The following is a 22,727-nucleotide window of genomic DNA, read 5'->3' on the forward strand; positions in this document are numbered from 1 at the left end:
ATTAACTACCAAACAGCGTGTTAAAGGACCAGTCTAATTCTGACTCCCTGCCATTAACTACCAAACAGCGTGTTAAAGGACCAGTCTAATTCTGACTTCCTGCCATTAACTACCAAACAACGTGTTAAAGGACCAGTCTAATTCTGACTCCCTGCCATTAACTACCAAACAGCGTGTTAAAGGACCAGTCTAATTCTGACTTCCTGCCATTAACTACCAAACAACGTGTTAAAGGACCAGTCTAATTCTGACTTCCTGCCATTAACTACCAAACAACGTGTTAAAGGACCAGTCTAATTCTGACTCCCTGCCATTAACTACCAAACAACGTGTTAAAGGACCAGTCTAATTCTGACTCCCTGCCATTAACTACCAAACAACGTGTTAAAGGACCAGTCTAATTCTGACTCCCTGCCATTAACTACCAAACAACGTGTTAAAGGACCAGTCTAATTCTGACTCCCTGCCATTAACTACCAAACAACGTGTTAAAGGACCAGTCTAATTCTGACTCCCTGCCATTAACTACCAAACAGCGTGTTAAAGGACCAGTCTAATTCTGACTCCCTGCCATTAACTACCAAACAGCGTGTTAAAGGACCAGTCTAATTCTGACTTCCTGCCATTAACTACCAAACAGCGTGTTAAAGGACCAGTCTAATTCTGACTTCCTGCCATTAACTACCAAACAACGTGTTAAAGGACCAGTCTAATTCTGACTCCCTGCCATTAACTACCAAACAACGTGTTAAAGGACCAGTCTAATTCTGACTCCCTGCCATTAACTACCAAACAACGTGTTAAAGGACCAGTCTAATTCTGACTTCCTGCCATTAACTACCAAACAACGTGTTAAAGGACCAGTCTAGTTCTGACTCCCTGCCATTAACTACCAAACAGCGTGTTAAAGGACCAGTCTAATTCTGACTCCCTGCCATTAACTACCAAACAGCGTGTTAAAGGACCAGTCTAATTCTGACTCCCTGCCATTAACTACCAAACAGCGTGTTAAAGGACCAGTCTAGTTCTGACTCCCTGCCATTAACTACCAAACAACGTGTTAAAGGACCAGTCTAGTTCTGACTCCCTGCCATTAACTACCAAACAACGTGTTAAAGGACCAGTCTAGTTCTGACTCCCTGCCATTAACTACCAAACAGCGTGTTAAAGGACCAGTCTAATTCTGACTTCCTGCCATTAAAGGACCAGTCTAATTCTGACTTCCTGCCATTAAAGGACCAGTGTAAATCTGACTTCCTGCCATTAAAGGACCAGTCTAATTCTGACTTCCTGCCATTAAAGGACCAGTCTAATTCTGACTTCCTGCCATTAAAGGACCAGTCTAATTATGACTTCCTGCCATTAAAGGACCAGTCTAATTCTGACTTCCTGCCATTAAAGGACCAGTCTAATTATGACTTCCTGCCATTAAAAGACCAGTGTAAATCTGACTTCCTGCCATTAAAGGACCAGTCTAATTCTGACTTCCTGCCATTAAAGGACCAGTCTAATTCTGACTTCCTGCCATTAAAGGACCAGTCTAATTCTGACTTCCTGCCATTAAAAGACCAGTCTAATTATGACTTCCTGCCATTAAAGGACCAGTCTAATTCTGACTTCCTGCCATTAAAGGACCAGTCTAATTCTGACTTCCTGCCATTAAAGGACCAGTCTAATTCTGACTTCCTGCCATTAAAGGACCAATCTAATTCTGACTTCCTGCCATTAAAGGACCAGTCTAATTTTGACTTCCTGCCATTAAAGGACCAGTCTAATTCTGACTTCCTGCCATTAAAGGACCAATCTAATTTTGACTTCCTGCCATTAAAGGACCAGTCTAATTTTGACTTCCTGCCATTAAAGGAGTGTCCTCGTCTTTTGCAAGTCGTGTTCACAGGTGAATGAAGTGTATTTTTTAATTGTTTGTTTATTGTTATTAGTACTTACAAACATACATTCTGGAATCAAATAAGTAAAATAAGAACAGTCAAAATGTGCAGGAAAGGTCAAAAAGCCCAAGGGCTTATAAGCGACCCCCCCTCTTAAACCAATGTAGAAGGTTGGATTATCCCTGCTTCGTGGGAACGGGTGTGCACAGTCACTGGGTAGCGAGACACAGTAGAACTCTGGCTAGCTGCACCTCCGTCTTTGGGTCTGGAGCGTCAACTGGAGGCTGGCAGTGGGAGTGGATGGGGCCCGGGATTTACGAACCTGGTCCGGTACTCTGGTCTTCCTCTCCCTTCCAGGGCGGTCAGCAGTACTCCCCAACACGCTCTCACTTCCCCCAATTACTCCTCTAGCACCCTCCCACACCTAGTGACTGAATTGTAAATAAATAACTTGGTTCCCCCCGCAAGCAGTACCCTCCCTCGTTGACACTAGAAACCTTACAGTAGGAAAAGGAAGGTTGAATAGGAAGGGATTAATAGTATGTATGTTACCCACACCAAAAGAGTTAATACGGCTCAGGAATGGACACACACACAGATAGAATAACTACACAGAACCCCCCCCCCCACACACACACACACACACACACACACACACACACACACATTATGCGCAAACACACATGTGCATATCCCTCTCTCATACACACAGATACATACAATAATACAGCATTATACAACAATTATAATGTTGAAAAAAAAGACTACTCACAAATACACAAGGATACTACAGACAGGGCCGCCTCAGGGGGTGTGCGAGCAGTGCGGTCGCACAGGGCCTCGCGGGAAGGGGGGCCTCGCAATTTTTTTTTTTTTTTTAAATTAAATTTTTTTTTTTTTTTTTTTTTTTGTGAGGCCCCCCTTCCCGCGAGGCCCTTTTTCATCACAGACCTAAAATCTAGTTTTGCTTATATGCTTATATATTTCACATTAGACACGTTTGTAGAATGTGTCTGACTTGTTCCTGGCTCTGCGGCTCTGCAGATACACTATTGGCTCTGCAGATATACTATTGGAGGCAGCTTTGAGGCTCTGCAGCAGAATTGGTTTCAATGAGGGGAGGGGTTACAGGTAAGGTAGAGTCTGACTATTTCGCGCGTGCAGCATTGGAGGTTATGCCAGCCAAGATGAAGAGGACATTGTTCGGCAGATGGACTGAAGATGAAAGTTGTTGCATGTTAGACAGTTCAGTCAGGCTAGCCATCCCAGCTAAAGACAGGGACAGCTAGTTAGCTTTAGCTACGTTATAATATTGAGTGCTAACGTGTGGTTCAGTCGGGATATAGCCATGATGATGTCGGCTAGTAGCTAGCTTAGCTAAAGGCTACACGAGGTACAGGGATTATCTAATTCAGCGCTATTCAGAGGAGCGAGGCGAGTGGATGTCTTTTCAAAAGAAGGAGAAGAGAACTTGTGAGCAGATAAATCTGTTAGGCAGCAATACGCCGAAAGGTGTCCAGTCTGCCGGAAAGTACTCGAAGAAGAAGAAGAAGAAATTACACCGTGGGCCAAGAAAGTCTCCTTCCAACTTTACCATTGGCGCCGCTGCCGCCGCATTGATACTGCGTTATGGTGAGTCAACCTATGATTATATACCCGCCGTGGACCTATCTATCTTTCTCTCTCTCTGGAGCCAAACTGGTCGACTAGCTAATACTACTAGTAGCTAACGGTGTGTGCCTGGTGAGAGCACCTGGCTGTATGTAGACAGTAGCCGCATAGCTTGTTAGCTGTTAGTGAAACGCAGAAGCAAGCTATGCGGCTACTACATACAGCCAGGTGCCTGATTGAGCTAACTGTTAGCCAGTTAGCTGTTTAGCGTCAGCTGGGAACGTTCGTTTGATGCTATCAGTTAGCCTTGAGAATAGCAGGCCCTGGCACTCTGACTACGACATCATCTTTGACAGAAGATGTAGTCGGGCCTGCACCATGACAAGGCTCTGGCCATAGCTTTGTCCCGACAGCGAGAGGCCTTTCGTCAACGTGGAGACCTGTGTTGCGGCCTTTCGCCCTGCGTTCCTCGTGCAGGTAAGATTAATGAAAATGTCATGACATTACCCCACTCTTCCTTCCTTCCCCTCCCGAATGTTTTGTTAATAACAATGTTTTTTTCCAGGCAAAACATATGCTACTTCACAACATTTGGAGATACGACATGTGCTGTGTGTGAATGGTCGTTTGTGTAGCTTGGGTAGCGTTGGGCCGTTGGCCAAAGCTGTGTGTGGCCTGGTCACAGTACCTGGCTAGCCTATTTAGCTGATGTCGGCCATTGGCTCCTTGCTGCTTTGGTTTCTCTGGTATAGACCCTCTTCTTGTTGGATTTAAGTGTTGATCTTTGTCCTTTTGAATCTGTCATACATGCTCTAGTCTCTCTCTAACACACACACACATGACAAACACACATGTTCTCTCTCTCTCTCTCTCTCTTTCTAACACACACAGTCTGCCTATGGCGGCCTTTCTCGATGGCTAGGCTGTGCTCAAGGATCTTCAGTCACAGTGCTCAGGTATTCTGCCACTGTGTACTCTCTGTGACTCGCCGTGACCAAACCCGATTTGATCCGCAAAGGGGGAGGTGCTCTGAAATGAAGAAAATGTCTTGCTGTTTAGAAAATCCTAAAAATCGATATCTTGATTTTTTTTACATATTTGAATTGTCATTGATGTGTTCCCTTATTTGCCCTTAGTTGCAAACTTAAATACAACTTGTAAATGAGGTAATTATTGTTATAATAGTTCCACAAATTTTCTTCCAAGTGAGGAGAAAAAACTACACGCGCGGGCTGTGGGGCCTGTCCACAGGGGTTAAGTACTGTACTTAATAGGTGTTAACACACAGACGTCATTAGCTTTAGAATAACACACTATTAATACACTATCTTAATGTTATAAGTTCAGATGATTTATAAGCAACGTAACGCAGTGTCTAAAAAAAAGATTAAAAAAAAGAGGCCTTTACGGCCTTTATAAAACGTGTGTTTTAACTTAATTAAAAACCATTAAAACACAGTTCGAATTTTATGAGCGAACGAATTTCGGTAGGGTGCATTTTTTCCAACCTAATGGCTAAAAGTAAATTAATTTAATACGGAAACGGAGTGATAAAAAATGGCTTTTTCATCGGCTTTTTCATTATTGTGGGGGCCCTGATGTAAACTGCACTGCGGCGCGATGAGGGCGCGTTAACCCTTTCACTGCCACACTACAGAAGCTTAGTAATGCTTCGCCTCAACTCCGTTTCTGGTAGAACTAGTGAGCGAATCTTTAATATTTTATATATTAAAATAATATAATCGGCGGTCATGTATCACAAAATTGGACCGTGATGAAGTTTACACAAGGCGTTTTGAGATAGCGGCTCTCGAAGAGGATCATAAAGACTTGATTATTATGGCGCAGCTCCAGGCTTTTGGTCGAAAGTCAGAATGGACTATCGGAAATAAATCGTTTTCCAAAAAAAGACAACGTGCTTACACAAACTATTTCTTCGGGGCGATACAAATCTGCCGTGAAGCTTTCCTCTTCATCCACGGGTAAGTTATTATTATTGTCTATTTAAAACTAATATAGTACATCACGCCTATTTTTTTTTAAATGATAATAAAATCTTGAAACTTGATTAGTCTTGTTTATTATCAGGGTCCCCCATTTTATTAAAACTAATTATAGTACATTATAGTAGAGTATAGTAGCATAGTATAGTATAAAGTACCGGTACTTGACAGGTACCGGTACTTGTGATGATGATGATGATTGATGATGATGATCTAACTATCTCTCTCTGTCTCCACAATCATGTAGACTGGGTGTGGTACAGACAGGTACCGGTACTTGTGATGATGATGATGATTGATGATGATGATCTAACTATCTCTCTCTGTCTCCACAATCATGTAGACTGGGTGTGGTACAGACAGGTACCGGTACTTGTGATGATGATGATTGATGATGATGATGATCTAACTTCTCTGTCTCTGTCTCCACAATCATGTAGACTGGGTGTGGTACAGACAGGTACCGGTACTTGTGATGATGATGATCTAACTATCTCTCTCTCTGTCTCCCCCCCCCCCCCCTCTTCTCTCCCAAGAATAGGTAAGGATCGCTTGATTGCAATAAGCAAACACATGTCAGAAAATGGCATGTGTCTTCGCACAAAAAAGCGATCACCACACAACAACAAGCATTGCATAAAATATGAAGATATCGAAAAAGTAGTTCAATTTGTGTTGAATTATGCAGAAGATCATGCTGTTCACCTCCCTGGACGCCAGGCACACCAAAAGAACTTTACCGGTCAGCTGTTACCATCTTGCGTCACGAAGGCATCTGTGTGGCGTTTATATACCAAGGCAATGCCCTGTACTAACGTTTCACTTTATTATTGCAGCTTTGATTCCAAGGAACCTGGTGTGGTTGTGGCAAAGATGTCTATTGATGGCGCTGAAACCAGATTCCAGCTGCTCCGTGACGTCCGTGTCCTGCCGCCTATAGATGGACTTCCTGTGCTGCCACCACCGGGACTGGACTCTGCAAGACAACACTATCTGTTCCACAAGATCAGAGAGTTCTGTGATGAGGAAGCCCAGGACGTAACATGCCCGGCACCACCAGCCAAAATATCCAGCGGCGGTTCAAAAAGACCACGGTGATCATCTGGAGAGGCCATCAGAACATTGAACATTGACTTTAGCATGTCTATTTTTATCTCGTGTTATTTTAAATGCTAATAAAATCTTGAAACTTGATTTTGTCTCTTGTTTATTATCAGGGTCCCTTTCACTACCACACTACAGAAGGTTAACCCTTTCACTACCACACTACAGAAGGTTAACCTTTCACTACCACACTACAGAAGGTTAACCTTTCACTACCACACTACAGAAGGTTAACCCTTTCACTACCACACTACAGAAGGTTAACCTTTCACTACCAGACTACAGAAGGTTAACCTAGTTGTTGTGTCTTTCACTACCACACTACATGTATTTACATCTAAATGCTTCTGGAGAGGCCATCAGAACATTGAACATTGACTTTAGCATGTCTATTTTTATCTCGTGTTATTTTAAATGCTAATAAAATCTTGAAACTTGATTTTGTCTCTTGTTTATTATCAGGGTCCCTTTCACTACCACACTACAGAAGGTTAACCCTTTCACTACCACACTACAGAAGGTGTACCACTACCAGTCACCAGACTCATTTTAATAACAAAGAGCCTCAGACTGGAAAGCTGCCAGGTGTTAATTGCCCTAGAGAGAGGGGGGCCATGGATTACAATGACTTCTGGGTAGTGTTGTAGTTGTTTCACTATTGTCACTGAATAGCCTGCTCGTCTCTTGAAGGCTATTATCTCTGAATACGTTTTGTGATAATCACCATGAATCATAGGAAGTAGCTTGCAAAGTATCCCACCAAAATGTTCAAGTGATGGCTTATTTTGAAGGTATGAATCTGTACTTTCATAATATGTAAAAAAAAAAAAAATGAAGATACCTCAACATGACCCTGAAGTCCATACCTGGGAAGACCAATTACTTTATACATAAGAACCCCTGTTTAGTACTTGTTGACCTCATAAATTGCGAGTAGTTGCAGTTGTTTAAATAATGGTTTGCTTGGGGCTAAATAAGAAAAGTTGTTTGCAATTCTTGCAAAGGATTTCTGAGCTCTCTGGATTAGTTGTAAGTAATAAGGGTAAGTGTTGGCCCACATTATATTGCAGTAAGAGATGTGAGGATATATTCAACTGTAATACAAAGTTAGTAATGTGGTCTTTTGCCCAATGATTTTGAAACGTTCATGCAAACAATTTCACAATGATTCTTAAAGCAGAAACCAACGTCTGACATTGTCGCCCACTACTTTGACCGTACAGTAGTTGAGTATTCCTCCCCAGCCGTGGGGTCAGCCAGAGTCCTCCCCTCACTCTCCCTCTCTCTCTCTCTCTCTCTCTCTCTCTCTCTCTCTCTCTCTCTCTCTCTCTCTCTCTCTCTCTCTCTCTCTCTCTCTCTCTCTCTCTCTCTCTCTCTCTCTCTCTCTCTCCCTCCCTCCCTCCCTCCCTCCCTCCCTCCCTCCCTCTCTCTCCTCTTGGCCATGTCCCTCACTTCTTTAAAGTGTTCTGTCTTCCTGTCTCTCTCCTGCTGCCAGAAGCTACACACATGATGTCACTTCCTGTCTCTCTCCCGCTGCCAGCAGCTACACACATGATGTCACTTCCTGTCTCTCTCCCGCTGCCAGCAGCTACACACATGATGTCACTTCCTGTCTCTCTCCCGCTGCCAGCAGCTACACACATGATGTCACTTCCTGTCTCTCCCGCTGCCAGCAGCTACACACATGATGTCACTTCCTGTCTCTCCCGCTGCCAGCAGCTACACACATGATGTCACTTCCTGTCTCTCCCGCTGCCAGCAGCTACACACATGATGTCACTTCCTGTCTCTCCCGCTGCCAGCAGCTACACACATGATGTCACTTCCTGTCTCTCTCCCGCTGCCAGCAGCTACACACATGATGTCACTTCCTGTCTCTCCCGCTGCCAGCAGCTACACACATGATGTCACTTCCTGTCTCTCCCGCTGCCAGCAGCTACACACATGATGTCACTTCCTGTCTCTCCCGCTGCCAGCAGCTACACACATGATGTCACTTCCTGTCTCTCCCGCTGCCAGCAGCTACACACATGATGTCACTTCCTGTCTCTCCCGCTGCCAGCAGCTACACACATTATGTCACTTCCTGTCTCTCCCGCTGCCAGCAGCTACACACATGATGTCACTTCCTGTCTCTCCCGCTGCCAGCAGCTACACACATGATGTCACTTCCTGTCTCTCCCGCTGCCAGCAGCTACACACATGATGTCACTTCCTGTCTCTCCCGCTGCCAGCAGCTACACACATGATGTCACTTCAATATGCATGAAGGGTGACTTGTGTCGCAAAGGTGGTGGTAATGATTCTGATTGGATAACGTTGTCCTCTGTCTAATTGCAGAGGTGTTTAGACTATAGACGGTAGTCCAAGGGAAGGGGGGGGGGGGGTCACATTTTCCAGACGTACAATGGAGCACCTGTGTTGTTACCGCTAGTAAAGCCGGGAGGGGAACCGAACACGCGGCCTTCTGGCTGGTAAAGCCGGGAGGGGAACCGAACACGCTGTGTTCTGGCTGGTAAAGCCGGGAGGGGAACCGAACACGCGGTGTTCTGGCTGGTAAAGCCGGGAGGGGAACCGAACACGCGGTGTTCTGGCTGGTAAAGCCGGGAGGGGAACCGAACACGCGGTGTTCTGGCTGGTAAAGCCGGGAGGGGAACCGAACACACGGTGTTCTGGCTGGTAAAGCCGGGAGGGGAACCGAACAGGCGGTGTTCTGGCTGGTAAAGCCGGGAGGGGAACCGAACACACGGTCTTCTGGCGACTCCGTGTTGGTCCAGGACCGGGCGACGACGCGCCTTTCTGACATTATTTCTTCAGACGTGCTTATTGTCACTGTCAGCGGCGAGCGGGTGATACGTGCTTATTGTCACTGTCAGCGGCGAGCGGGTGATACGTGCTTATTGTCACTGTCAGCGGCGAGCGGGTGATACGTGCTTATTGTCACTGTCAGCGGCGAGCGTGTGATACGTGCTTATTGTCACTGTCAGCGGCGAGCGTGTGATACGTGCTTATTGTCACTGTCAGCGGCGAGCGGGTGATACGTGCTTATTGTCACTGTCAGCGGCGAGCGGGTGATACGTGCTTATTGTCACTGTCAGCGGCGAGCGGGTGATACGTGCTTATTGTCACTGTCAGCGGCGAGCGGGTGATACGTGCTTATTGTCACTGTCAGCGGCGAGCGGGTGATACGTGCTTATTGTCACTGTCAGCGGCGAGCGGGTGAAGACATGCTGGAAATGGCCGCTAACTTACGGAACATACACAGACAGCGAAGGACAACCATGAATGGCGGTGACGGGTTTACGTGCCTCTGTACCCCGTACCCCTCTGGTTTTCCATCGTCGGGATGATCGGGCCAGTGTAAATGGGATATGGCGCTTGCATGTACCAAATCAAAGACATCATATTATCCTGAATAATAATCAATATATGCACTGGCCTGGGATCAGATCCTACCAGAACCTCCTGTGTGTCCCCTACTCTGTCTCCCTCTCAGCCTTCCTACTGTCTCAATAAAGAACCCTTCTCTCCTGTGTCTCCTCTACTCTGTCTCCCTCTCAGCCTTCCTACTGTCTCAATAAAGAACCTTCTCTCCTGTGTCTCCTCTACTCTGTCTCCCCTCTCAAGCCTTCCTACTGTCTCAATAAAGAACCTTCTCTCCTGTGTCTCCTCTACTCTGTCTCCCTCTCAGCCTTCCTACTGTCTCAATAAAGAACATTCTCTACTCTGTCTCCCTCTCAGCCTTCCTACTGTCTCAATAAAGAACCTTCTCTCCTGTGTCTCCTCTACTCTGTCTCCCTCTCAGCCTTCCTACTGTCTCAATAAAGAACATTCTCTACTGTGTCTCCTCTACTCTGTCTCCCTCTCAGCCTTCCTACTGTCTCAATAAAGAACCTTCTCTACTCTGTCTCCCTCTCAGCCTTCCTACTGTCTCAATAAAGAACCTTCTCTCCTGTGTCTCTCCTACTCTGTCTCCCTCTCAGCCTTCCTACTGTCTCAATAAAGAACCTTATCTCGTGTGTCTCCTCTACTCTGTCTCCCTCTCAGCCTTCCTACTGTCTCAATAAAGAACCTTCTCTCGTGTGTCTCCTCTCCTGTGTCTCCCTCTCAGCCTTCCTACTGTCTCAATAGAACCTTCTCTCCTGTGTCTCTCCTACTCTGTCTCCCTCTCAGCCTTCCTACTGTCTCAATAAAGAACCTTCTCTCCTGTGTCTCCTCTGCTCTGTCTCCCTCTCAGCCTTCCTACTGTCTCAATAAAGAACCTTCTCACCTGTGTCTCCTCTACTCTGTCTCCCTCTCAGCCTTCCTACTGTCTCAATAAAGAACCTTCTCTCCTGTGTCTATCCTACTGTCTCCCTCTCAGCCTTCCTACTGTCTCAATAAAGAACCTTCTCTCCTGTGTCTCCTCTACTCTGTCTCCCTCTCAGCCTTCCTACTGTCTCAATAAAGAACCTTCTCTCCTGTGTCTCCTCTACTCTGTCTCCCTCTCAGCCTTCCTACTGTCTCAATAAAGAACCTTCTCTCCTGTGTCTCCTCTACTCTGTCTCCCTCTCAGCCTTCCTACTGTCTCAATAAAGAACATTCTCTACTCTGTCTCCCTCTCAGCCTTCCTACTGTCTCAATAAAGAACCTTCTCTCCTGTGTCTCCTCTACTATGTCTCCCTCTCAGCCTTCCTACTGTCTCAATAAAGAACCTTCTCTCCTGTGTCTCCTCTACTCTGTCTCCCTCTCAGCCTTCCTACTGTCTCAATAAAGAACCTTCTCTCCTGTGTCTCCCCTACTATGTCTCCCTCTCAGCCTTCCTACTGTCTCAATAAAGAACCTTCTCTCCTGTGTCTCCTCTACTCTGTCTCCCTCTCAGCCTTCCTACTGTCTCAATAGAGAACCTTATCTCCTGTGTCTCCTCTACTCTGTCTCCCTCTCAGCCTTCTACTGTCTCAATAAAGAACCTTCTCTCCTGTGTCTCCTCTACTCTGTCTCCCTCTCAGCCTTCCTACTGTCTCAATAAAGAACCTTCTCTCCTGTGTCTCCTCTACTCTGTCTCCCTCTCAGCCTTCCTACTGTCTCAATAAAGAACCTTCTCTACTCTGTCTCCTCTCAGCATTCCTACTGTCTCAATTAAGAACCTTCTCTCCTGTGTCTCTCCTACTCTGTCTCCCTCTCAGCCTTCCTACTGTCTCAATAAAGAACCTTCTCTCCTGTGTCTCCTCTACTCTGTCTCCCTCTCAGCCTTCCTACTGTCGCAATAAAGACCTTCTCTCCTGTGTCTCCCCTACTCTGTCTCCCTCTCAGCCTTCCTACTGTCTCAATAAAGAACTTTCTCTCCTGTGTCTCCTCCACTCTGTCTCCCTCTCAGCCTTCCTACTGTCTCAATAAAGAACCTTCTCTCCTGTGTCTCCTCTAACTCTGTCTCCCTCTCAGCCTTCCTACTGTCTCAATAAAGAACCTTCTCTCCTGTGTCTCCTCTACTCTGTCTCCCTCTCAGCCTTCCTACTGTCTCAATAAAGAACCTTCTCTCCTGTGTCTCTCCTACTGTCTCCCTCTCAGCCTTCCTACTGTCTCAATAAGAACCGTCTCTCCTGTGTCTCCTCTACTCTGTCTCCCTCTCAGCCTTCCTACTGTCTCAATAAAGAACCTTCTCTCCTGTGTCTCTCCTACTGTCTCCCTCTCAGCCTTCCTAATGTCTCAATAAAGAACCTTCTCTCCTGTGTCTCCCCCTACTCTGTCTCCCTCTCAGCCTTCCTACTGTCTCAATAAAGAACCTTCTCTCCTGTGTCTCCTCTACTCTGTCCTCCCTCTCAGCCTTCCTACTGTCTCAATAAAGAACCTTCTCTCCTGTGTCTCCTCTGCTCTGTCTCCCTCTCAGCCTTCCTACTGTCTCAATAAAGAACCTTCTCACCTGTGTCTCCTCTACTCTGTCTCCCTCTCAGCCTTCCTACTGTCTCAATAAAGAACCTTCTCTCCTGTGTCTCCTCTACTCTGTCTCCCTCTCAGCCTTCCTACTGTCTCAATAAAGAACCTTCTCTACTCTGTCTCCCTCTCAGCCTTCCTACTGTCTCAATAAAGAACCTTCTCTCCTGTGTCTCTCCTACTCTGTCCTCCCTCTCAGCCTTCCTACTGTCTCAATAAAGAACATTCTCTCGTGTGTCTCCTCTACTCTGTCTCCCTCTCAGCCTTCCTACTGTCTCAATAAAGAACCTTCTCTCGTGTGTCTCCTCTCCTGTGTCTCCCTCTCAGCCTTCCTACTGTCTCAATATAACCTTCTCTCCTGTGTCTCTCCTACTCTGTCTCCCTCTCAGCCTTCCTACTGTCTCAATAAAGAACCTTCTCTCCTGTGTCTCCTCTGCTCTGTCTCCCTCTCAGCCTTCCTACTGTCTCAATAAAGAACCTTCTCACCTGTGTCTCCTCTACTCTGTCTCCCTCTCAGCCTTCCTACTGTCTCAATAAAGAACCTTCTCTCCTGTGTCTCTCCTACTGTCTCCCTCTCAGCCTTCTACTGTCTCAATAAAGAACCTTCTCTCCTGTGTCTCCCCTACTCTGTCTCCCTCTCAGCCTTCCTACTGTCTCAATAAAGAACCTTCTCTCCTGTGTCTCCTCTACTCTGTCTCCCTCTCAGCCTTCCTACTGTCTCAATAAAGAACCTTCTCTCCTGTGTCTCCTCTACTCTGTCTCCCTCTCAGCCTTCCTACTGTCTCAATAAAGAACATTCTCTACTCTGTCTCCCTCTCAGCCTTCCTACTGTCTCAATAAAGAACCTTCTCTCCTGTGTCTCCTCTACTCTGTCTCCCTCTCAGCCTTCCTACTGTCTCAATAAAGAACCTTCTCTCCTGTGTCTCCTCTACTCTGTCTCCCTCTCAGCCTTCCTACTGTCTCAATAAAGAACCTTCTCTCCTGTGTCTCCTCCTACTCTGTCTCCCTCTCAGCCTTCCTACTGTCTCAATAAAGAACCTTCTCTCCTGTGTCTCCTCTACTCTGTCTCCCTCTCAGCCTTCCTACTGTCTCAATAAAGAACCTTCTCTCCTGTGTCTCTCTACTCTGTCTCCCTCTCAGCCTTCCTACTGTCTCAATAAAGAACCTTCTCTCCTGTGTCTCCTCTACTCTGTCTCCCTCTCAGCCTTCCTACTGTCCTCAATAAAGAACCTTCTCTCCTGTGTCTCCTCTACTCTGTCTCCCTCTCAGCCTTCCTACTGTCTCAATTAAGAACCTTCTCTACTCTGTCTCCTCTCAGCCTTCCTACTGTCTCAATAAAGAACCTTCTCTCCTGTGTCTCTCCTACTCTGTCTCCCTCTCAGCCTTCCTACTGTCTCAATAAAGAACCTTCTCTCCTGTGTCTCCTCTACTCTGTCTCCCTCTCAGCCTTCCTACTGTCTCAATAAAGAACCTTCTCTCCTGTGTCTCCTCTACTCTGTCTCCCTCTCAGCCTTCCTACTGTCTCAATAAAGAACCTTCTCTCCTGTGTCTCCTCCTACTATGTCTCCCTCTCAGCCTTCCTACTGTCTCAATAAAGAACCTTCTCTCCTGTGTCTCCTCTACTCTGTCTCCCTCTCAGCCTTCCTACTGTCTCAATAAAGAACCTTCTCTCCTGTGTCTCCTCTACTCTGTCTCCCTCTCAGCCTTCCTACTGTCTCAATAAAGAACCTTCTCTCCTGTGTCTCTCCTACTGTCTCCCTCTCAGCCTTCCTACTGTCTCAATAAAGAACCTTCTCTCCTGTGTCTCCTCTACTCTGTCTCCCTCTCAGCCTTCCTACTGTCTCAATAAAGAACCTTCTCTCCTGTGTCTCTCCTACTGTCTCCCTCTCAGCCTCCTACTGTCTCAATAAAGAACTTCTCTCCTGTGTCTCCCCTACTCTGTCTCCCTCTCAGCCTTCCTACTGTCTCAATAAAGAACCTTCTCTCCTGTGTCTCCTCTACTCTGTCTCCCTCTCAGCCTTCCTACTGTCTCAATAAAGAACCTTCTCTCCTGTGTCTCCTCTACTCTGTCTCCCCTCTCAGCCTTCCTACTGTCTCAATAAAGAACCTTCTCTCCTGTGTCTCCTCTACTCTGTCTCCCTCTCAGCCTTCCTACTGTCTCAATAAAGAACCTTCTCTCCTGTGTCTCCTCTACTCTGTCTCCCTCTCAGCCTTCCTACTGTCTCAATAAAGAACCTTCTCTCCTGTGTCTCCTCTACTCTGTCTCCCTCTCAGCCTTCCTACTGTCTCAATAAAGAACCTTCTCTCCTGTGTCTCCTCTACTCTGTCTCCCTCTCAGCCTTCCTACTGTCTCAATAAAGAACCTTCTCTCCTGTGTCTCCTCTACTCTGTCTCCCTCTCAGCCTTCCTACTGTCTCAATAAAGAACCTTCTCTCCTGTGTCTCCTCTACTCTGTCTCCCTCTCAGCCTTCCTACTGTCTCAATAAAGAACCTTCTCTCCTGTGTCTCCTCTACTCTGTCTCCCTCTCAGCCTTCCTACTGTCTCAATAAAGAACCTTCTCTCCTGTGTCTCCTCTACTCTGTCTCCCTCTCAGCCTTCCTACTGTCTCAATAAAGAACCTTCTCTCCTGTGTCTCCTCTACTCTGTCTCCCTCTCAGCCTTCCTACTGTCTCAATAAAGAACCTTCTCTCCTGTGTCTCCTCTACTCTGTCTCCCTCTCAGCCTTCCTACTGTCTCAATAAAGAACCTTCTCTCCTGTGTCTCCTCTACTCTGTCTCCCTCTCAGCCTTCCTACTGTCTCAATAAAGAACCTTCTCTCCTGTGTCTCCTCTACTCTGTCTCCCTCTCAGCCTTCTACTGTCTCAATAAAGAACCTTCTCTCCTGTGTCTCCTCTACTCTGTCTCCCTCTCAGCCTTCCTACTGTCTCAATAAAGAACCTTCTCTCCTGTGTCTCCTCTACTCTGTCTCCCTCTCAGCCTTCCTACTGTCTCAATAAAGAACCTTCTCTCCTGTGTCTCCTCTACTCTGTCTCCCTCTCAGCCTTCCTACTGTCTCAATAAAGAACCTTCTCTCCTGTGTCTCCTCTACTCTGTCTCCCTCTCAGCCTTCCTACTGTCTCAATAAAGATCAACCTTCTCTCCTGTAGTCTCCTCTACTCTGTCTCCCTCTCCAGCCTTCCTACTGTCTCAATAAAGAACCTTCTCTCCTGTGTCTCCTCTACTCTGTTACTTCCCTCTCAGCCTTCCTACTGTCTCAATAAAGAACCTCTCTCGTGTGCCTCCTCTACTCTGTCTCCCTCTCAGCCTTCCTTACTGTCTCAATAAAGAACCTTCTCTCCTGTGTCTCCTCTACTCTGTCTCCCTCTCAGCCCTTCCTTACTGTCTCAATAAGAACCTTCTCTCCTGTGTCCTCTACTCTGTCTCCCTCTCAGCCTTCCTACTGTCTCAATAAAGAACCTTCTCTCCTGTGTCTCCTCTACTCTGTCTCCCTCTCAGCCTTCCTGCTGTCTCAATAAAGAACATTCTCTCCTGTGTCTCCTCTACTCTGTCTCCCTTTCAGCATTCCTACTGTCTCAATAAAGAACCTTCTCTCCTGTGTCTCCTCTACTCTGTCTCCCTCTCAGCCTTCCTGCTGTCTCAATAAAGAACATTCTCTCCTGTGTCTCCTCTACTCTGTCTCCCTCTCAGCCTTCCTACTGTCTCAATAAAGAACCTTCTCTCCTGTGTCTCCTCTACTCTGTCTCCCTCTCAGCCTTCCTACTGTCTCAATAAAGAACCTTCTCTCCTGTGTCTCCTCTACTCTGTCTCCCTCTCAGTTTTCCTACTGTCTCAATAAAGAACCTTCTCTCATGTGTCTCCTCTACTCTGTCTCCTCTCAGCCTTCCTACTGTCTCAATAAAGAACCTTCTCTCCTGTGTCTCCTCTACTCTGTCTCCCTCTCAGCCTTCCTACTGTCTCAATAAAGAACCTTCTCTCCTGTGTCTCCTCTACTCTGTCTCCTCTCAGCCTTCCTACTGTCTCAATAAAGAACCTTCTCTCCTGTGTCTCCTCTACTCTGTCTCCCTCTCAGCCTTCCTACTGTCTCAGTAAAGGAAACCATAAAAAGGAAGTTGACTGCCCAACAAAACCGATTCAAATCTGTGTTATGTAGGTATGTGGACGTCGTCACGTCTAGTGTCTACTCACCAACGCACTTCTTCCCCGTCTGGTCGGACTCGTAGCCCGCGTTGCAGAGGCAGCGGAAGCCGCCTCTCAGGTTCTCACAGGCGCCGTCGGCACAGAGGTCCGGGTCCAGCGCGCACTCGTCGATGTCTGGTGGACGGCACAGAGGTATCAGTGGCAGGTCGTTCCCGCAGGTTTAAAAGCACCACAGAGTGTAATGGTGAACGGGTGTAAAAGCACCACGGAGTGTAATGGTGAACGGGTGTAAAAGCACCACGGAGTGTAATGGTGAACGGGTTTAAAAGCACCACAGAGTGTAATGGTGAACGGGTTTAAAAGCACCACGGAGTGTAATGGTGAACGGGTTTAAAAGCACCACAGAGTGTAATGGTGAACGGGTTTAAAAGCACCACAGAGTGTAATGGTGAACGGGTTTAAAAGCACCACAGAGTGTAATGGTGAACGGGTTTAAAAGCACCACAGAGTGTAATGGTGAACGGGTTTAAAAGCACCACGGAGTGTAATGGTGAACGGGTTTAAAAGCACCACAGAGTGTAATGGTGAACGGGTGTAAAAGCACCACGGAGTGTAATGGTGAACGGGTGTAAAAGCACCACAGAGTGTAATGGTGAACGGGTGTAAAAGCACCACGAGTGTAATGGTGAACGGGTGTAAAAGCACCACAGAGTGTAATGGTGAACGGGTGTAAAAGCACCACGGAGTGTAATGGTGAACGGGTGACTGGAGAGTGTCCTCACCTGTGCCGTGGACAGAGAAGCCGGTTCCGCTCGCGCACAGCACTTGGAACTCCGCTGTAAGACAAGACGGTAACGAGATGAGAAGGAGTGAAAGTAAAGGTGGAATAAACACTGCTCCGGCGCTTCAGTAAAACCTGCTGGTTCTCAAGTCGACAGCTGGGGTCGTGCAGGGTTCACCGCGGCCAACAGAGGATTAATCAGACACACAAATCAAGCCGTAAACAACATTATTCACTATTCAACCAGTGAGCGCGGCCAATTCTCCGCCGAAGGCCCCTTGTATTGAATTGTTTGGACACGTAGCTTAAAGGGATAGTTTATATTTCCCACTAATCAGGGGTCTACCCAGGGGTGTAAAAAGTGGTACTCTGGAGTAAATCTACCTTGTGTCATTGTGGAGTAAATCTCAGTGCGCTTCAGTCAACATGTACAGACAGGAGCTGACTTTGTGACTAACTAGCCGGAGTTTAGTACGAGGAACAGCATTGGATTGTCGACAACATCATTAGGGCTTGTGTCCATAGCGGACGTTTTTTTCAAGGCGGACCACTTTGAAAAAAGAAAAAAAAAGCTCAGAGCGTTTTCCTGGGTCTCGCGACTGCCGCGGCTCCGCCCCTTCCTCGATGTTGATTACCTTGATGAGCGCGCTCCTTTCCAAAAGTTTAACTAGTTTCAACTTTATGCACTGGGAGCAATGTTCCCTCTAATTATTTTTTGGTCTGAGCAAACACTCAAACCTCCTGAGCAGACATCAGCTACCATTGATTGACGATACAGAGCATAGTCCTTACTTTGGCGGCGGCGGTGTGAGTCGTGTCACTAACTTTTGTCTTTTTAGGAGGCTGAGTCGTCATTATTTTATTAAGTGAATTATAATGCGACTTCAAGGGTGACCATATTGTGATTTTTTTTAAAGAGGACACTCTGCCTTCAGCCTCAAGATACTTAATCAAAGTTTACTCAAAGATGCCTTATCATTATAATATATTTAAAGTATACCTCCTCTGTATGGATATAAAATTATTGTTTATATTATTTTATATAACAAAATAATATCTCTCTATAACCAAAGTTACTCAACATGCTGTATTATGCCTAAAGTAATCTATCTGACAAATCTCAAGAAAATAACTAAATCAACCTATGACAAAATAATATATATTTTCAAGTCTTACTGGGCAAAATAAATAACAAGAAAAATATGATGTAATGTTCTAAATAATACCTCTTCTGTATTAGAAAATCCAGCTTTAAAAAAATATATCTTTATCTTTTCAATGTAATGTAAATTATAAAACACTAACCTCACAAAGATACTAATTTAAAAGTGCACTATGCAGTTTCAGATTTGTTGCAATTAGTGTACTAAACTAATTTATTACACACATAATCCTTAGAATGATTGTATCATAAGCATCTTATCAAACCAAAACATAATTTTGAGGCATCAAAATAGTTTTCAATTATTTTCTTTCTCTCTCTGTATAGCTGCATTCTTCAATCAATTCGGTCAACTTTGCCATCAAACTCTCGCCTCGCACTGCTTTGTTTGTAATGTTTTGCTGTGTCCATGTGAGCTTTGAGATCGCCAGCACCTTTATTAGACACATAAACATAATGGTCAAGCTTTGCACGCGTTGCACTCCGCTTCCAATTAGTCTCGACCGGGATGATAAATTGGAAATTTTCTCTGCAGTTCATCTGTAATGTAAATTTTCGCGTTTGCATTGTGAGGAGCCAGCAATGCTGGTCGGATCTGTCCACTTCCTCATCTGTTGTGTGTGTCTGTGTGAGCGTGCAGTAGCGCTGCCCACAAAGCACTGAAAGCGGGGCTTCTCTTGGTAACGTCACACGCAACAGGTTACGGTTAGGGATGTCCCGATCACATTTTTTTGCTCCCGATCCGATCCCGATCATGTGATTTTGAGTATCTACCTATACCGATCTTTCCCGATCCGATAAAAAAAATAATAATAAAAAAAAAAGAAATATATATATATATATATATATATTAAACTAGATAGGACTCGTGCACATCTGGTTGGACCCCGACTGGAGGTGCAGGTCAGCGCAAGAGAGATAAATAAACTAAAAGGAGAAAACCTTCAAAGGAAAGAAGGGACCGCACACTCCACAGGACTCGTTTTTGCTTATTTATTGTTTGCACAACGCGTTTCGCTGTCGCTTCCTCAGGTGCTATATGTATGTATGTCTATATATCATATAGCACCTGAGGAAGCGACAGCGAAACGCGTTGTGCAAACAATAAATAAGCAAAAACGAGTCCTGTGGAGTGTGCGGTCCCTTCTTTCCTTTGAAGGTTTTCTCCTTTTAGTTTATATATATATATATATATATATATATATATATATATATATATATATATATATATATATATATATATATATATATATATATATATATATATATTTTTTTTTTTTTTAAATCCCAATTTCTCACATTACATTCACCCTGAATGTTGACGTTATCCAGGTGAAAAGTTAACTTCATTCAAGCGAGGCATTGCAATCCTTGACATAAATCATTTGATGTATAATTAAATCAAAGGAAATGCGTTTGGGTCTGAGAGTGTGGCTGGTCTGCCGTTCTGCAGCTGGATACTATTGGTTTGTTTTGGCAAAATTCTTCTGCTCTGTGTGACAATAAATAAATGAATGATGATATGCAATTTAAAACCAAAACTAAGGCCTCAGTATGAGTTTAAGACGTGAACATGGTCATGTTTGTTGAAAAAAATAAAAATAAAAATCCAGATTTTTATTTAAACATTTTTTTTGCGCAACCGATTTCAGATGTGCGCGGGAGCGTTTTGCCATGTGCGCGCGCGCACGGGCGCACCTTAGGGGGAACATTGGCTGGGAGTGCTCCGCCCAAAAACGCTGCTGCCGAGAGCTCATAAACGCGCGGCGCGGCTCTGGGAAGAGGAGCGCGCCTCTAGCATAGAAATGAATGACAGGAAGGAGCTGACAACTCATAAAACGTCCGCTATGGACACAAGCCCTTAGTCAGTAGCTTTTCAAGCCTGAAGCTACACAGACAAGCACTGGACCCTAACCATAACCCCGCTCTCAGGAGACTTTGTTAAAGTTATATCACAAACGTCCTCAATCGTGGCCATTCTTCCTCGGGTCATGAATGTGCGCAGCAAATCTCATGCCAATCTGACCATTTGTTTTCATGATATGGTTACGAGCTATTCTGAACATCTCAAATCTTGCCCCAGACACCCTGCATATCCCCCCCCAAAACAAAACAAACTAAAACTAATACTGAGACTAATAAAAACTAAACTAAAACGTTTAAACAATAAAAAACCCAAATAAAACCCACTGGAATCTAAATTAACACAAACTGAATTGAAAACAAACAGTAAAACGAAATACATACGGAACTATGATAAACTATAAAACCCCTGGAACCCAAGGAGATGTTCATTGTTTCTTTAATCACGTAGGAAATAATAGAAAACATCTTTGACCCTGATTCTCACGTTTTGTACCATCATCATATTTGATTCTGATTCTATCTGATTCGTCACAAACTGGGAATCGTTTCCGTCCATCTAAAAAGTGCAGCACTGTTTTGGATGTTGATACAGACCTTTTGAACCTTGACTAAAATCAACATTCTAAATGGGTGCAGGAGTACTTCCTGTTTGCTGACGGGATTATAAGACACCAAAAGCCACAATTGAATATAATATTCACTTCCCAAGGTTTATAAGCTACACCATGTGTGTGTGTGTGTGTGTGTGTGTGTGTGTGTGTGTGTGTGTGTGTGTGTGTGTGTGTGTGTGTGTGTGTGTGTGTGTGTGTGTGTGTGTGTGTGTGTGTGTGTGTGTGTGTGTGTGTGTGTGTGTGTGTGTGTGTGTGTGTACCTGAGCTCCGGGCGGGGCAGGGCAGACAGGGCTCTGTGTGTGTGTGTGTGTGTGTGTGTGTACCTGAGCTCCGGGCGGGGCAGGGCAGACAGGGCTCTGTGTGTGTGTGTGTGTGTGTGTGTGTACCTGAGCTCCGGGCGGGGCAGGGCAGACAGGGCTCTGTGTGTGTGTGTGTGTGTGTGTGTGTACCTGAGCTCCGGGCGGGGCAGGGCAGACAGGGCTCTGTGTGTGTGTGTGTGTGTGTACCTGAGCTCCGGGCGGGGCAGGGCAGACAGGGCTCTGTGTGTGTGTGTGTGTGTGTGTGTGTACCTGAGCTCCGGGCGGGGCAGGGCAGACAGGGCTCTGTGTGTGTGTGTGTGTGTGTACCTGAGCTCCGGGCGGGGCAGGGCAGACAGGGCTCTGTGTGTGTGTGTGTGTGTGTACCTGAGCTCCGGGCGGGGCAGGGCAGACAGGGCTCTGTGTGTGTGTGTGTACCTGAGCTCCGGGCGGGGCAGGGCAGACAGGGCTCTGTGTGTGTGTGTGTACCTGAGCTCCGGGCGGGGCAGGGCAGACAGGGCTCTGTGTGTGTGTGTGTACCTGAGCTCCGGGCGGGGCAGGGCAGACAGGGCTCTGTGTGTGTGTGTGTGTGTGTGTGTGTGTGTGTACCTGAGCTCCGGGCGGGGCAGGGCAGACAGGGCTCTGTGTGTGTGTGTGTGTACCTGAGCTCCGGGCGGGGCAGGGCAGACAGGGCTCTGTGTGTGTGTGTGTACCTGAGCTCCGGGCGGGGCAGGGCAGACAGGGCTCTGTGTGTGTGTGTGTGTGTGTGTGTGTACCTGAGCTCCGGGCGGGGCAGGGCAGACAGGGCTCTGTGTGTGTGTGTGTGTACCTGAGCTCCGGGCGGGGCAGGGCAGACAGGGCTCTGTGTGTGTGTGTGTGTACCTGAGCTCCGGGCGGGGCAGGGCAGACAGGGCTCTCCGAAGCGGTAGTCAGGGTTGACGCAGCAGCACTCGGACTTGGTGACGGCTCCTCTGAGCGCACGCACACACACACCCTTCTTCACGCCCCCGTAGCAGGTGCTGCGCACGTGTGTGTCTGCCGGGGAAACACACTTTCAGGAACAGCGCTCTTCACGTTGGATTTGGACACACAGTGTTAGTTTAGGTTTGTGTTAACGTTAGATAATGTACAAAATAAACGTATTCCGCTGCTATAGACGTCGCTCTTTTATTTTGAAACCCCCCAGACAGGAAGTCATTGCTCTCGTTATTTGCTTTAGTGTCCGCCCGGTTCTGTGTTTGTTGGTTAGCTCCGTTAGCTAGCAGCCTATCAAGACCAGCCATTGGAATACTGTTTTCTAAATTGGGGAGGCTTTTAATCGTCAAGGTAAGAGGACTTTAAGTCATGGTATCTATA

The 22,727-nt window shown here is 46.3% G+C and overlaps 1 protein-coding gene across 1 annotated transcript in view; it reads right to left on the reverse strand.

The window, feature by feature from the left end:
• LOC311237265 (fibrillin-2-like) overlaps positions 1 to 22,727 on the reverse strand; it is a gene marked incomplete at its 5' end in the record, with an annotated part of 361,408 nt that overhangs the window by 119,762 nt on the left and 218,919 nt on the right. The window contains 3 exon segments of the mRNA XM_084325071.1: positions 16,704 to 16,829; positions 17,438 to 17,491; positions 22,254 to 22,406. Of these exon segments, the coding sequence (XP_084181197.1) occupies positions 16,704 to 16,829; positions 17,438 to 17,491; positions 22,254 to 22,406 (333 nt within the window).

Source organism: Notolepis coatsorum (assembly GCF_963971535.1).
Source record: "Notolepis coatsorum genome assembly, chromosome: 11".
In the NCBI taxonomy this organism is placed as follows: Eukaryota; Metazoa; Chordata; class Actinopteri; order Aulopiformes; family Paralepididae; genus Notolepis; species Notolepis coatsorum.